Source organism: Spermophilus citellus (genome assembly GCF_964194105.1).
Source record: "Spermophilus citellus genome assembly, chromosome: 12".
NCBI lineage: Eukaryota > Metazoa > Chordata > Mammalia > Rodentia > Sciuridae > Spermophilus > Spermophilus citellus.
In genome coordinates, this window is record NC_138198.1 from 7,276,459 (window position 1) to 7,293,507 (window position 17,049).

A 17,049-nucleotide genomic window follows, 5' to 3' on the forward strand; every position below is an offset into this window, starting at 1 on the left:
GGACACTATATGCAACAGCATTTAGTGGTCACTGGCCTATCTAGGGGAATCTGTGGTCACTGTTTTTTCAGAGTTTTCTGCTGTTGCATCCAGGGGTAGGAGTGGGAAACCCCCAAGTCAGGGCTGAGAGCCTCAGGAGCACACAGTACCTCCAGACGGGCCCACTCACCTTCGTTAATGCAAAGGCCACTGTCCCATCATCCTCAGTGGACATATCAAGCAGCTTCTGGTAAAAGGCTTCATCATAAGGCCCATCTATTTGTAACATTTTTCTGAAGAGAACAGCACCAAAAAAAAAAAAAAAAAAAAAAAAAAAACCAGATGACAAAGCTACCTGGAAATTATTTTTTAGATTGCTAACACATTCTACAGCATGTAGCAGAATTTAACAGTCTCACAATTCATTTTATAAGGCACCCAACGGATCTACTTGTTCCTCATATTAAACCTGGTTCTGAAGCATCGAGGTCTGAAACAACCCAGCAAGACCAAGGCCCAAGGAGCCCTGAGGCTAGGCCCTCTCCAGTTACCCACAGAGGTTCCAAAGGCAGCTAAGGAGGCAGGAGGCAGACCCACCCCCATCTGACACTGCAGGGCCCCCAGTGCAGGCACAGGGACCCAGTTTCAGCTGACAAGAATGCTTGGGGACTAGGGGGCAGCCGCGGCCATTGCTCCACACAGCAGCCCATGGAACGATACTGCCCTCTACAGGCTTGGCCCTGACTCAGGATTTTGAAGAGTTAGGTTCACAGATATGCTGCGCTTTCTTTTACTACAAAGAGGAGGTCAAAGAAAAACCACGGATCTAATTCATAAAACCAGTAATCTCATGCCTGGGTTTCTCCTCAAAGGTACTACATTCCCAGCAGGGCTATGGCGCTTGAGTGCAAGGGGAAATAGCCAGCAGGCATCGTCCTCCAGGAGTTAGGCACCAGGTGGCTTGTTCTATCCTTGAATTGGGGAGACCTTGATCCCTGGCCCACCAGAGCCTCCCCTCATGTCCAGCCTCACCTCTGCTCAGGAAACTCCTCCAGATACCGCTCAATCCGATTGTACAGAGGGTAGAGGCCCTCGATGTCCAGAAGGTCCAACATCTGCACCTGGAGGGTTTTGTACAGAAGACAGCCCTTCGGTAACCCCGAGCGCTCTGGGGTGTTTTTTCCTACCAAGAACATCAGGGGAAAACGAGAGCAGGTTTATTATCACACTGAAGACTGTGGGAGGGAGACACAGGTTGGTGCAGACTGCAGGGCCCACCCTGGGCTCAACTGTGGAGCACCATTGCAGGCGAGGACTGGGCCCTGGCCTGGTGCTGAGGGCAGACCATGACCACCTCAGAGCCATGGGGTCAGAACACGCTAGGACTGTGCTGGCCACACCAAGCCATGCATAAAGGAAAGGACAGGAACCGAGCATCTCACTCTGTGCCTGTGCTCTCCAAACACACTCTCCTCCTCAGAGCATCCACTGAACCCCACACTCACCCCAGAAATCCCTTATGATAGGCCCAACTGCAAAAGATCATGTTGACATTCCCAAATCTGAAAGACCACAAAGGACAACCGAGACCCCGACTCCAGAGTTAAGAGCCATAAATTCATACTGAGAAGGTGAAGCTTGGCTGCCCTCAGAACAAGCTCAGAACTGGCCAGGCAGGGCCAGGGACAGTAGCCAAAGCCACTGACAAGGACATGATCTCAAAGGGACATTCAAGGAGACAAAACTCCACTCAACACTGTGTATGCTGACACTGCTGCCCAAGCCTGGAACACACCAAATCCCACCATCTCCCAGAAGGGACCAGCCACAGGTGAAAACAGGGCAGGCAACATCCATGCAGGGAAGAGCCGTGGCAGGCCTGCATCAGGCTGCCCATCAGGGTGCACTCGCCAGGCAGGACACGGGAGTAGCTGCTCACAGGGTCCCCCAGGAGGCGTGTTAAATGCCAGTGAATATCTACCACAACAGCAGGGCAATACAAGTTGAAAAAAATGCACTTGTTGATAGAGATTTATGTTAAATAAGAAAAAAAAAAAAGTTGCAAAAGAAGATGTGGAGGGAAATACTGAGCATCGAAGTTTATGCCTGTTTGCACACAAGTGTCCCCAGGTCTGGGAGAAAACCAGGCACCAGGGAGCCTCCTCTTAGAAGACCCCAGACCATCCCAGTGGCTGGCAGCCAAAGGTCCTTCCAGACACTCTACAGCTGTGAGCCCAGAATTTTCACAAAATCTTCTAATAGGAATTGCTTTTATGATAAAAATATACCCAATTAAATTCATCTGTGGTAAGAAAAATTTGGAATGGGGGCAGCAAAGAAGGCAAAGCCAAGAGGGTTTCTGTTGGCATAGGAGCTACCTGCCACCTTCAACTCTTAGCAGGTCTCAGTGGTCTCCCACAAGACACGCAGCTCCATCTCACTAGACGTCCATCACAACAGGCCATAGAGGCCAGCCTGATTCAGCTTCTTCCCGTCTGAGGAAGGCAACCTGGACCCAGAAGCCAGTGAGCGTGCATCTTCACCCACAGTTCTCAGGTCCAGCCCCGTAGGACTCCTGGCCTCAGTTCTCAAGGAAGAAATAGAGACCCCACCCACAGAGTTACAATGAAGATCAAAGGGATAATGGAGTCAAAAACATGCTGCAGGGGCTGGGGTTGTGGCTCAGTGATAGAGCACTTGGCTAGCATGCATGAGGCACTGATTTCGATCCCTGACACCACACACACAAAAAAAAAATTCTGCAAATACAAACATATGGATGTATTCCTGAGAAAAACCCTACATCACAAATATGTCCTGCAAATTTTATTTATTTATTTTTTTAGTTATAGGTGGACACAATATTTTATTTTAAATATTTAGTTTTTAGTTGTAGTTGGACATGATACCTTTATATGTGGTGCTGAGGATCAAACCCAGGGCCCCACATGTGCCAGGCAAGCGCTCTACCACTGAGCTACAGCCCCAGCCCCTTTTTTATTTTACTTTTATATGGTGCTGCAGATTGAACCCAGTGCCTCACGCATGCTAGGCAAGCACTCTACCTCCAAGCCACAACCCCAGTCCCATGTTCTGCAATTTTTACAAATCCAGCCACAAGATGAGAAAGGTAGTGTCCACTGGGCGTGAGCAACAGGGCCACCCTGGGGAGCCCTGATCAAAGGGACCACTCCCAAGATGCTTTGTGATGCCTCACAGGGCCACTGACTTGGCTTTGTCGGCTCCACCACGGCTGCCCACTGGGAATGGACAGTCCTAAAGCCCCCATGGAGACCCACCACCCACCTAGGGAAGGCCAGCTCCTACCTTGGCGCTGCAGGCTCCTGCTGAAAGGGCTGGCCTCACAGACACGCGGGCCCCGGAGCCCAGGCCTCAGTGCACCGACCCGCCCCTTGTCCGAGCTGCTCAGCAGCACCCGAGTGATGACATGTACCAGCTCCCGGATCACAGCTCGCGTGCAGTGGGGCCCACTGGCCAGGCCATTGGAAGGGAAGAAGAAAGGCTTCAGGTGATGTGCGAGCTCCCTCCAGTCAGCCACGGGGCTCCGGGCATCGCCACAGCCATAAATCAGCTCACCATTCTTCAGGCAGGAAAAAGAGAGAGGGAGACATGGATCCCACAAGCTAGTAAAAACCTCGGCTCCTGCAGGGGCAAGGTCAGGCACAAGCAGAAGGCCCCAATATTTTGGATGGGCCCCCTGGGGTTGCTGCACACTCTGGCCTCTCTGGGAAACCTGCCCTCATGTGCTGTGTCATCAACCAAGAGGTGAATCCCACTGAACCTGAAAAGGAAGAGAAGTTCAAAAACTGAAAACCAGCACCCTAGCCTACCAGACGACCTCCCCGAGCATGTAGAAGCCACGAGCAGACAGTGCGAGGCATCAACTTCCCAAAGGCAACAGCCCATTACTCAGGGGCTCGAGCAGAGGCTGAGGCGTTGACAGAGTTGACCCCAGGCAACCCTGGGGCTGAAACTCCAGAGTTGCAGAAGCAAGATCCTAGGTGAGACCTGCACCCTGAGAGTCCTGCCTTCCCACAGTCCAACAAAGAAGCTTCTTTGGCAACACTGTTCGGAGCTGCTTGATCTGGCCACTGAGGATGATGGGACAGTGGCCTTTGCATTAACGAAGGTGAGTGGGCCCATCTGGAGGTACTGTGTGCTCCTGAGGCTCTCAGCCCTGACTTGGGGGTTTCCCACTCCTACCCCTGGATGCAACAGCAGAAAACTCTGAAAAACAATGACCACAGATTCCCCTAGATAGGCCAGTGACCTGACACAGGGGCTTTCACAGGACATATGATGTGTCTGGGCCTGAGCCACAGCTGACCCCAGGAGCAGGAAGAGGCCCTCTGAACCTTATGCTTCATCTGTGTAAGTATGGTGGGCACTCCTACTCCTGGAGTCCTCTCCTCATGGGGTCTGCTCAGTATAACCAACACGACACACAGGCAACAGCACCACCCACAGGGCCACATTATAAAAGGTGATGTGACTTCCATCTCAAGTCACTCATTCCTCACAAAACAGCAGCCACAGAGCAGCCCCAGGAGGAGCCCCATGCAGAAGGAACTAAGGCCATCAGCACCTACCAAGCTTTCAGATAAGACTCCCTGCCAGAACCACCTACTACCTCAGGCACCGAGATCACAAGTAGCTCACAGAGGGCAATCCCCATCTAAGAGATGGGAGCAGGCGCTCCTCTTACTGTGTCCCAGGGCCCCTCTCTGGGAGCACCTGTTTGGTATCCACACCCACTTAACCACAGGGACACACTGGGCAGTAGGCAAGGGAAGGCAGACAAAAGTGCAATCATAGGTGGCCAGCTGACGTCAGGGGCAGGGCCACTACTAGCGCCCACAGTGAAGCTAGTCACAGGTGGCTGAGGGACTTCTCTCAGCAGGGCCTCTCCATCCAGCATCAGGATATCAGATGTGAAGGTCAATGGGAGCTGGGAATCCAGGTGGGCAGCTTTGTACACATGCAAATTCAGCTGCTCAAGGACCTCAGGTGGCATTTGGCAGAGCCAATGCCCTAGGCAGTCCAGGTGGTGCCTCTCTGACAGTGTCCACACCCTGCAGGCCCCAACCAACGCCTCTCATCACTAGCATCCAGTGCAAGGTCACCAGCCAGGACCCAGGCTGCAGCTCCACACCTGGGACATCAGGGCCTTGGGCGTGTCCTCTCTTGCTGGGCAGGTCTAAAGAGCCGCAGGGCAGTACAGGTCTAGGGTCAGAAACAGCTGCTCCAGAGAGGCTTGCCACCAATCACTTACTGTGCTGCTGTCCTATTATTTCAGAAAGTCACTCCATCTCACTTGTCTCCATCCATCTTTGTAAACTATTGCCTGATCATCTGGATTTTCCCCTGCCGAGTTTTATAAGGCAGTGACACCCTGAGCGAGGGCCTGATGGGGGTCAGAAACACCACCCTCACTAAGGGCTTTAAACAAACACCCCAAAGAAGGAAATTATCTTCAGGACTTAAATATCAAGTTCCTTGAGTCTTTGAGAAGAATTAAAAATAAAAGCTGCCTTTGAAATACGTCTTCTTTTCTGGATTAGGGAAGGTGGAGGCAGGGAATAAAGGTGATGATAAAGTCCCAGCAGGCAGGGCAGTGGGACTTCTGTGTTAGACAAGGGAAATGGGTCAAGATCAGGCTGTCCACCCAGTTCTCAAAGGCACAGGACACACAGCAGCAAGAGGAAGGGCTTCCAGCTCACCGGTGACCTCTCCTAGACGGAAGCCTGGGGGTCGGGAGGCCCACAATCAGCCCTGCCACATGCAGGTCCAGCACCTACGATGGCCGTCTTAGAGGTTCAGCTCCTACAGGTCAAGGCCATGGCAATGGGGACTCCAGGGACACTTTTCCAGCATAGGCACAGCCCCCACCTGCTGCCCAGGCCAGCCCTGCCCCCGAACTCACCCCCTCCCTCTCCGTCCCAGCACTCCTCCTCCTCACCCTGGGCAGCACTGCTCGCAGCAGGCCAGACCACCAGCCCACTTGGCTACAAGGAACTGCAGGCAGCTGTGCTGAATGGCGAATGTTTCCTTGTCCCTAGTCTGTCAGGGCTGGGATGGTCAGAACTACAGGGCCTAGGGAATCTGCTTTTCAACAAGGAGCTCCCCAAATTACAAGGTCCCTAAATTAACCGGGAATAAAGGCACACAAGAGGCAGACACTGTGAAGCTGGCAGTTGGCACTCAGCTTACCACAAGTGCCCTGGCAGTCACCAGGACCTGCACAGTCGATAGCCCCCGTTCTGGTTGCCTCCTCAGCCACATGGGCCGCCCACAGAGGAGGATAGCTGGGACAGTGCCAGGTATGTCTTTGTCCAGTGTGCGCCCTCTGGCACCTCAGAGGGGATGAAGACACATCCAGTATGGCTTCACTGTCATACACCCAGGGGACACAGACAACCCAGGGTCACCAGAATGCTATGCTTATGGACTGGGGCTAGAAAACAGGAAGTGCCTGGGGCTAGATCTGTGTCAGGCAACGGTCAGACTCTGAGGACCTGAGGCAGCCTAGCCCAGATGCTCCCATCTGTCATCACTGAACCTGTTGCCAGGAACAGAGTGCAGTGGATTCACCTCAAAACCACCCACAAATGGAAGCCGCTCTCACCTTAAATATCTTCAGGTTGTTCTGTGCCTCCTGCAGCAAGCTCTTCAAGGCAAAGTGCATCCTCTGCTTGTTTCTAAAAGGAGCAAATGTTGGCACGCTTTAAGGGCAGCAGGAATAACCCTGACCTCCATGCGCACCAGCACCTGGCTCCCAGCTTAACTGGGAAACCCAGAGTCTGGAAAAGTCCAATGACATCCTCCCCCACCACAGCACTGAGCATACATGGGAAGAGGGGGCTTGACCCTGGCCCCAGGAGATTTGAGCAACCCCAGCTGAGACAGGGGAGCAGGAGGCCAGGGCCCCACCAGCATGTGTGTCCCCCACTACTGCTCTCCCACTGCAGCTTCCAAAGGTTGGGGCAGGCATTCAGGTAGCCACTTGACAGGTCATTGGGGAGCATGAAGAGAGGGGCAGAAGTCCTGGGACTCCGCATACTCTGACCTCCTGGGAGCTGAGGGCTGGGACTTCCCCCACGCTCTGCCCCTCACTTATCCAAAGACCTCAGCCTACCCCACCCCACCACCACTTAACTCCTGGGCCTCTTCTCCAGAGGTACCCCAGCACTGTCCCCAACCACCCACCTGGGGTGGAGGCAAACCACCCCAGGCAAGGATGCTGAGCCCAGTCAGAAGGTCACCACTCACCCTGGAAGGGCAAGCCAGCAAGATCCAAGCCCCCCACCCGCAGTCAGTCGGCTCTAGAAAGGCTGCATTCTGAACATTTCCGGGAAGGCTCCCAAGTTGTTTTGATAAGTTATAAATTCTCAATAAAGACCTTTATCAATAACTGCTTCAAAACTCAAGAGCCTTGGCTGGGGAGCACTTGCCTAGCAAGCGCAAGGCCCTGGGCTCTAGCCCCAGCACCATTTAAAACAAAAACCACTTCTCAGCTTTTGGGTGTGGGGAGGATTCCCACATGAAAAATCAGCACATTCCCTGTGCTCTGGCACACTTAACACTTCATTTTGGACTTTTTAACTTTGAAAGTCTTTGTTCTGGAAGGTTTGCAGTAGCACTCAACAAAAAGTACTGCGGCAGTGCCCACAAGCACTGTGTGCTGGGAGCTGGCAGGGGACACAAGATGAGCACTGGGAGGCTGGGAGGCAAAGGAAGAACCAACACAGCCCTGCACCGGCCAGGGTCCAAGGAGGGAAGACGAGGTTGGAAAGGGCCTTGGGTTGTCAGAAAGGACAGCAGAGGCTCACAATCACACTCTGCCCTGAGGTCAACTTACTCACGGGACCAGCCCAAGTGGGGCAGGGCTGGGGTGGGCTGTTGTGAGACACAGGTACCATCCAGGCCCTGCCTCAGCTCTCCCTATGCCAGCCTCCTCCTGCCACCCCTCCACCCTAGCGCCTGACTGCTCCCTTGCAGCCCCTGCTGTTGGATGGACCCACCCCAGCCGCCAGTCACCACCACCTTCCTGACCTTAAAGGGCCAAGACTGGGTCATGTGCTACATGCAAGCTGGTACACGCTGGGTGCACAGCACAGCTGCAGGGCAGGAGTGCGCAGAGGAGGCCTGAGAGTCTGACCACTGTCTGGAGGCCGACTTGCCAGGGCAGAAGCTGCTGCTGCAGCCTCAGCCCTTTTAACATGTGTAGACAAGCAAGAGGCCAAAGGTGTAGATGACCAGACTAGAAGGGTCTAAGGATGGGGGTGACAACGTGGCATGAGTAGAAGACAAATCTGGTGGGAACTTGAATGAAGGAAAGTCAGTAAATCTGTGACTACTTCAAATTGTGAGCAGAAGGACAAAGCCTAAAACCCAAGTCCCCAGGGTTTCTCAGACACTGAGGGCAAGGAAAGCCCTATAAGAGTGGAGACCCCCCGGTCCCACCTCACTCCATACACCCCCACTCCTGACAGAACACCCCCCACCACGAACATCTCTCAAAGCTCCCTAAGCACCCCCACCTCAGACCACCTCTCACTGTCAATACCCCATCCTTCTCATCTCACAGAATACTCCCACCGTCCTCACACAAGACCCGCCAGCTGCTGCTGCCTCACAGAATACTCACCACCATTGACACTAGAAGAACCCCCCTCAGGTCCCCTCACAGGATACCCCCACCAATACTCCGCAGAACCCACAGGACCCACCCCACAGGATATCCCCTAGTGGGTCACCAACCCCACCTCTGGAGGGGAAAGGAGAAGTGTCTCTTACCCCGAGTAGAGATCAAGGGGACAGTATTTACTTATCTGCTTCCACTTCCCAGTTGCTACCTGTTAAAACAACAATGAGGGGGTCAAATGACTGGGTGTTTGCGACTTCACAGAGCCACCTCAACACAGAGCAGCGTAAGTGAAATGCGACCATCAGGGGGGCTGTAGACTTCTCCCAGAAAAGGCTCCAGGTGCACGACTCTCTGCAGGAGGGAGCCAAGGAAACATTCACCCATCTCTGGGAGTAAGGTGACCACAGCCCAGGCCTTCAGTGAGCAGAGAAGAAAGCAGCAAGCACATGAAAATTACAGGGCTCATGTTTGGTGATAAGATTGATAAATCTTTAAAACTGTAAAGCCCAGTAATGGAGAGGGTGTTGTTAACAAGTAACTCCATATCACCAGTGGGATGAAAAACGGACACAACCTTCTGTGGTGGTAATCAAAATGTAAAATGTGCATGCCGGGCTGGGGATGTGGCTCAAGTGGTAGTGTGCTCGCCTGGCATGCGTGTGGCCCGGGTTCGATCCTCAGCACCACATACAAAACAAAGATGTTGTGTCCGCCGATAACTAAAAAAATTAATAAATATTAAAATTCTCTCTCTCTCTCTCTTAAAAAAAAAAAAAAAAAGTGCATGCCCCCAGGCTTGATAAATCTACAAGAAATCCTGAAAAACTGACACAGGACAAAAAGGTATAAGGATAAAATGTTGACTGCAGACTATCAACAACAGCAGAACCCTGAAACCAAAAGCCAAGAGCAAAGAAAGGACTAAAGAACCCACTCAGTGGGTCAGCACACAGCCAGCAATCTGCTGAATGAAGGAATGAATACATGTTATGCACCAGGCCCAGAAAGAAGAAGGGCTCAGTTCAACCGGCAGGATGATGCCTACAGTATGTAAAAAAAAAAAAAAAAGTTATCTACATATCTATACATCCAAATATACACTGCAAAAGGCCTTAAAGAATACACAACAAATCCTCAAGGGTTATTTTAATAAAAATTGAAAATTAAAAAAAAAAAACAAGGACTTGGCAGAACATGTACACATGGCATGATCCAATTTCACCATATAAGTGTGTGTGCACACACAAACTTTAGAACCTGTTGAGAGAAACACATCACTTTCTTTTCCCTTGAATAATATGTTCATTTTGTTGCCACAGGAAAAAGTCTGGAAAGTTGTGTAAACTGACAATATGAGTTACCTTGGAAGGCAGGTGACCAAATCTATATGATGTCCTAATTTATCAGTTACATGACAAGGTATTGCTTCACAATTTAAAAAAAAAAACAAAAAAACAAAAAACATATTTCTTCAAAACCCATCACATAAGCTGGGCATGGTTTTTTTGGAAGAAAACTAGCAAAAATTGTCAATCAAAAATTTTAGAACTCTGGAAATTGACCAGAGATTTGCAACAATCCGGGAAACATTTATTCAAGAAAATCAGCCAAATCTAAGCAAGAACAGAGTGCTTTTTAGTACTTGAACTGCCCTATTCCCATCTCTCTATCTCTAGCTCCAAGGGAACCATGGAAACCACCTCTTACAATCACAGTGAACACCCCCAGTCTGGCAGCCACAGAGCGAGCAGAACAGGGCAGGTGCAACCCCAAAGCCATGTTCGCAGAGGACCGTCACTTTCTAGCCCGTCTCTGGATTCTAGGAAGATTCCATTTGAAAGGACCTGATTCAAAGCTCTCTGGTACAGAAGCCCTTTTTCCTAGGGACATTTGTCAAAAATATTTAGAAGCAATTATATAACTTCACAACTTTCTGAGATGGGACAAACCACAGGCTAACTTAGAGCTAAAAACGAAAAAGAAAAAGTAAGGTGTGGTGATGCACACCTATAATCCAAATGACTCAGGAAGTTGAGGCAGGAGGATCACAAGTTCAAAGATAGCCTCATTAACTTAGTGAGGCCCTGAGCATCTCAGCAAGACCCTGTCTCTAAGTAAAAATAAAAAAGGGCAGGGGACGTGGCTCAGTAGTTAAGCACCCCTGGGTTCAATCTCTGGTACCAGAAAAGAAGAAAAACCCAAGAAGGAGATGTACAAAGAAGCTTTGAGAAGCTCCAAATATCCCTGGCAATCTAATAAGTCACGAACAGGCTCAAGAGAGACCTGAAAAGGCCCTGAGCTCTTTCCTGAGCTGATGGCTCTGTGAAGTATAGGCTAAGGCAGAGCTGTCCACTGCCCAGCTGAGTGTTTAGTAGGCTTCAACAACAAAAAGCCCCTTGGCAAAGACTGGAAGACTTACTGGATCTGAAGAAGATATCTATCAATTAACTTCCCAGTAAGCTAAGCAAGCAGAGACTTCAAGGACCAAACATGACAAAGAATACAGACTTCACAAAATAAGCACAGAAAAGTCACTAAACAAAACAATATAAGCAGCAGTAATTAAAAAAAAAAAAAAATCTAGAAAGGGGGAAGAATCCAATTTCCAGAGTGCCCACATTACTTACAATGACTGTTTTCAACAAATAATCAAGAAACATGTAATGAATGGTCCATACGCAAAGAAAAAAGCAACTGATAGACTGTCCCTGAGGAAGCCCAGACACTAGGCTTACTAGACAAAGATTTAAATAAACAATTTTAAATACAATTAGAGCTAAAGAAAGGCAGGGACAAAGAACTAAAGAAAACAAGGAAAATAATGTCTTAAATAGAGAATAATCAATAAAGAGCTAAAAATTACAAAAAGGAACCGAATACAACAGAATTTTAAATTCTGTTACTAAAAAGTATAAGTAGCTGAGCATGGTAGTCCATACCTGTAATCCCAGTTATTAGGGAAGTTAAGGCAGGAGGATCATAAGTTTGAGGTCAGCCTTAACAACTCTAAGATCCTATCTCAAATTTAAAAAATAAAACAAACAGGACTGGGAATGTACCTCAATGGCAGAACAGTGCAAGACGTGGGATTTGATCCCTAGAACCACAAACTTAAAAAAATAAATTTTAAAAGAAAAGGAAATCAATAGGAAGAATAAGACATGAACAACAGTATAAGTCAAACACACCTAAATACAGAACACACTCTATTCAACATTCTACTCAAGTAAACATGAAACATTCAAGTAAAAGTCTTAAATTAAACCACAAAACAAGCCTTGATAAATTTAAAAAGAGCAAAACCATGCAAACAATGTTCTCCAAACACAGTGCAGTAAAATTAGAAATCAATAACAAACATGAGGAAAGGAGATATTTTTAATCACCAATGGATAAAGTGGAACTCAAAAGGGAAATCAGAAAATGAGATAAACAAAATGAAAACACACCATACCAAAACTTAGAGGATGAAGAGAAAGCAGTGCTTACAGGGAAACCAGGAGTTGTAAACTTCTCTACTAAAAAGAAGAAAGACTCGAAATAGTAGCCTAACTTCTTAAGAAACAAAAAAGAACAAGTGAAACACAAGCAGAGGGAAGAAAACAGTAAGATTAAGTGGAGATAAGTGAAACAAAATAGAAGATGACAAAACCAAAGAAAAGGAACAAAACCAAAAGTTATTTCTATGAAAAATTAAATATGACACAATCCTCTAGTTGGGCCACAAAAAGAGGAATCAAGTTACCAAAGTCATGACTGAAAAAGGGAATACTACTATCAACACTGCAGAAACAAAAAGTAATTATAAAGGAATAGTATGATCAACTGTGTCCCAACAAATTAGACAAAATGGACAAATTCCTAGCAACACACAATGACCAAAACTGACACAAGAAACAGAACCTCCATAGACAGATAACAAGAGACTGAATCAGTAACAACAACAACAACAACAACAACAACAACAAAACTCTTGATAAAGAACCCCAGGACCAGATAGCTTCATAAGGGAGTTCTACCAAACATTTAAAGAATCAACACCACTATTCAAACCCTTCAAGAAAAACTGAAGGGTGTAGAGAAGGAAATACTAACTCATTCTTTGAAGTCAGTTATGACCAAAGACAGACAGAGCCATCACTAGCATAGAAAACCACATACCAGTATCCCTTATGATTCAAAAATTCAACAAAAACTATAGAACTGAATTCAATAGCATATCAAGTGGGAATTACCCCAGAAATACAAAAGTGGTCCAACTTATGAAAATCAATGTTAATACCACATTAATAGGAAGAACAAATACACTTCATGATCTCATGATTATATCAACAGGCACAAAACAAGCATCTCATAAAATTCAATATCTTTTAAGAACTTCCAAAAAAAAAAAAAAAAAGGAAAATCTATGAAAACGCCAGCAAACTGTACACATTCAATGAAGAAGACTGAAAGCTTTCTTCCTAAGATCAGAAACACGACAAGCATGTCCACATGTCTACTTCTCAATACTTCTATATAACAATACTACAAGTTCTAGCCTATGCAATTAGGGAAGAAAAAGAAAGGTTATTCAAGGTCGGAAAGAAAGAAGGAATACCATCTCCATGTGGTAATGATCTGATCATATACACGAATGATTCTAAGAATCTACACACCAAAAAAAAAAAAAAAAAAATTTAGAACAAATGAAGTTCAGCTAAGTGACAGGATACAAAACCAGTAAACAACAAACAATTTAATTTCTTACATCACACCCATTAGGATGGCTACTATTGAGGGGGGGGACAGAAAATAACAAGTGTTGACAAAATTATGGGGAAACTGGAATCCTGATGCACCACTGATGGGAATGTAAAGTGGTGCAGCTACAACGGAAAATACTATAGCAGTTCCTCATAATTAAAAGGAGAATCACCATATAATCTAGCAATTCTACTTCTTGTTGTATATACAAACAGAACTGAAAGCAGCCAAACAACGAAAGTGACCCAAGTGCCAATTGATGGACAAATGGATAAGCAAAATATGGTACAAATTATTATTATTCAGCCTTTAAAAAGGATGTAATCTGACACATGCTAAAACATGAATGGACTTTGAGAATATTATGTTAAGGACTATATGCCAGTCACAACAAGACAAATACTGTATGATTCCACCTATATGAGGTATCTAGGCTAGTCACATACATAGAGACAGAAAGTAAAGTGGTGTTTACAAAAGGGCTAGGGGAAAGGAAAATGGGAAATTATTGTTTAATGAACACAAGGTTTTAGTGTTACAATCTGAAAAAAGTTCTGGAAATAAATGGTGGTGATGGTTGTACAACAATATGAATATGTTTAATGCCACTGACCTCCACACTTAGTGATTAAGATGATAAATTTTTTGTTAGAAGTATTTCACCTCATGAATTTTTAAATATATATATTTTAAATTGTGAAATCCATCATATTTTTATGCATTAGCAATGAGCAGTCTGAAAATAAAAATTCCCCCTGAATTGGCATCCAAAAGAATAAAAAACTTAGGAATAAATATAACAAAAGTAAAAAATTTACACTACAAAACATCAATGAAAGAAATTAAGGACCTACAAAAATGGAAAGACATCCCAAGGTCACAGAGTATTAAGAGTGTTAAGATGGCAATACTTCCCAAACTGATCCACAGATTCAATGGAATAGTTATCAAAATCCCAGAAGGTAGCCGTGCACGGTGGTGCATACCTGTAATCCCAGTGGCTCAGGAGGCTGAGGAAGGAGGATCACAAGTTCAAAGCCAACCTCAGCAAAGGCAAGGGACTAAGCAACTCAGCAAGACCCTGTCTCTAAATAAAATACAAATAGGACTGGGGATGTGACTCGGTGGTTAAGTGCCCCGAGTTCAATCCCTGGTACCAAAAAAAAAAAATCCTAGATGGTTTCCTTCAGAAGTTGACAAGCTAAAGACACCGAAATTTAGGGGCTGGTGTTGTGGCTCAGTGGTAGAGTGGCTGCCTAGCATATGTGAGGCACTGGGTTCAAACCTCAGCACCACATAAAAATAAATAAACAAATGTATTGTGTCTATCTACAACTAAAAAATATATATTAAAAAAGACACCAAAATTTAAAACTATTCACAAATGATACCATGTACAGAAAATTCAAAATGATCCACAAAAAAGCTATAAGAGCTGATAAAAAACTAAGCAAATTTGCAGAGTTGAAGATCAACATACAAAAGTCAGTAGTGGCCATGCATGGTGGCATATACCTGTAATCCCAGTGACTTGGAAGGCTGAGACAGGAGGATCACAAATTCAAGGCCAGCCTTGACAGTTTAGTGACACACTGTCCCCAAAATAAATAACAAGAAGGGTGTTATAGCTCAGTGGCAGAGCAGTACTAGGTTCAATCCCCAATACCAAGAAAAAAATAAAAAAGCCAGTAGTGGTTGTATACACCAGCAATGAACAGTCTGAAAAAGAAATTAAGGAAGCCCATTCCATTTACAATGACATTTACAATATTCCAAAAGAATAAAATACCCAGAAATTTAGACAAAGTACCAAAAACTACAATGTTGAAAGAAATTAAAGAGGATGAAAGAAAAACAACTTGTGTTCATGATTGTGAGCCAATACTGTTAAGACAATAATCCTATCCAAATGATCTTGTTTTATGCAATTTCTGTCAAATTCCAACAGCATTTTTTTTTCAGAAATGAAAAACCGATTCTCAAATTTTATGTAAGAGTAAGAAGGCCCATGTAGCCAAAACAATCTTGAAAAAGAAGCTAGAAGCACCACACTTCTCAATTTCAAATATATTACAAAGCTACAATAACAAAATAGTATAATACTGGCATAATGACAGACATGCAGACCAATGAAAAACAGAGAAGAGAGCCCAGAAATAAACCTTCACCTATATGGCCAAAAGGTCTTCAAAAAGGGTGGCAGGACAATTATTTGGATGAATGGACAGTCTTTTGACAGGTGCTGGGAAAATCAGCTACCTATACGTAAAAGTCTTAAGTTGAACACTTAACCGTAAACCACTCAAAAAATATCAAAGACCAGACTGGGGTTGTGGCTCAATGATAGAGCACTTGCCTGGTACATGTGAGGCACTGGGTTTGTTCCCCAGCACCACATAAAAGAAATTAAATAAACAAAATTAATTAAATATAAAAAATATGTTAATTGAGAAATATATATGTATATTTATTTTCAACGACAGCTGAGAAGGGTGAGGCAAAAGGATCATAAGTTTGAGATCAGCCTCAGCACTTTAGCAAGGCCCTAAGCAACTTAGTGAGACCCCATCTCAAAAAATAAAAAGGGATGTGGCTCAGTAGTTAAGCACCCTTGGGTTCAATCCCCTGTACTGAAGACAGCAAGAGAGAGAATGTGTGTGTGTGTGTGTGTGTGTGTGTGTGTGTGTGAGAGAGAGAGAGAGAGAGAGAGAGAGAGAGAGAGAGAGAGAGATATCAAAGATTTCATCGTAAGACCCAAGACTGTTAGAAGACGACGATACAGGAGAAAAGCTTCATAACACTGAATTTGGCAATGATTTCTTGGATATGACATCAAACACACAGATAATGAAAGAAACAACACACTGGACTTCATCAAAATTAAAAACTTCTGTGCATCAGAAAACATTAATCACAGGGAAAAAAGGCAAGTAACAGAAAATTAGATAAAATATCTGCAAATCCGATATCTCATGAGGTATTAATATCTAGAATACATTAAAAAAACAACAAAAAAAAAACTATTTCAGAAATAGGCCAAGAAATTGAATAGACATTTCTCCAAAGAAGATATAAAATGGCTAATAAGCACATGAAAAGATGGTCAACACCACTAATATTAAGGAAATGCAAACGGATACCAACTCATGCCTTCTAGGATAGATATAACCACAGAAACAGACAATAACAAGTACTGGCAAGGAGAAATCAAAACCCTTGCACATTGCTGGTAGGAATACAAAAGGTCCAGCTGCTATGAAAAATAGTTTGGTGTTTCCTCAAAACGTTAAGCACAGGATTACCTTAACACTCAAAAATTCAATTCATAGGAATCTACTAAGAGAATTAAAAAACAGGGTCTCAAAGAAGTACATGTACTCAAATGTTCATAGCAGCACTATTCATAATAGTCAAAGGTGAAAAATGATCCACATGTTGGAATTCTATTTAGTAGATAGATGAATAAACTAAACATGGTACATTCACAATGGAATACCGTATGGAATATTGTTATAAGGAAGCCAGAAAAGGAAAGTAGTACTGACATGCGTCAACATGGATCAACTTCAAAAAATTAATGCAACATGAAAAAAAATCTAATCACAGAAGGCATATTACTATTATTAGTCCATTGTGAAATTCCAGACTAGAGAAAT

The 17,049-nt window shown here is 45.3% G+C and overlaps 1 protein-coding gene across 2 annotated transcripts in view; it reads right to left on the minus strand.

Moving 5' to 3' along the window:
• IPPK (inositol-pentakisphosphate 2-kinase) overlaps positions 1-17,049 on the minus strand; it is a 50,765-nt gene that overhangs the window by 15,838 nt on the left and 17,878 nt on the right. For both annotated transcript variants that reach the window (XM_081263548.1, XM_081263547.1), the window contains 5 exons: positions 8,797-8,855; positions 6,626-6,698; positions 3,307-3,580; positions 1,012-1,162; positions 170-272 (listed from right to left, as the gene is read on the minus strand). In XM_081263548.1, the coding sequence (XP_081119674.1) occupies positions 170-272; positions 1,012-1,162; positions 3,307-3,580; positions 6,626-6,698; positions 8,797-8,855 (660 nt within the window). The remainder of the gene's footprint in view (positions 1-169; positions 273-1,011; positions 1,163-3,306; positions 3,581-6,625; positions 6,699-8,796; positions 8,856-17,049) is intronic.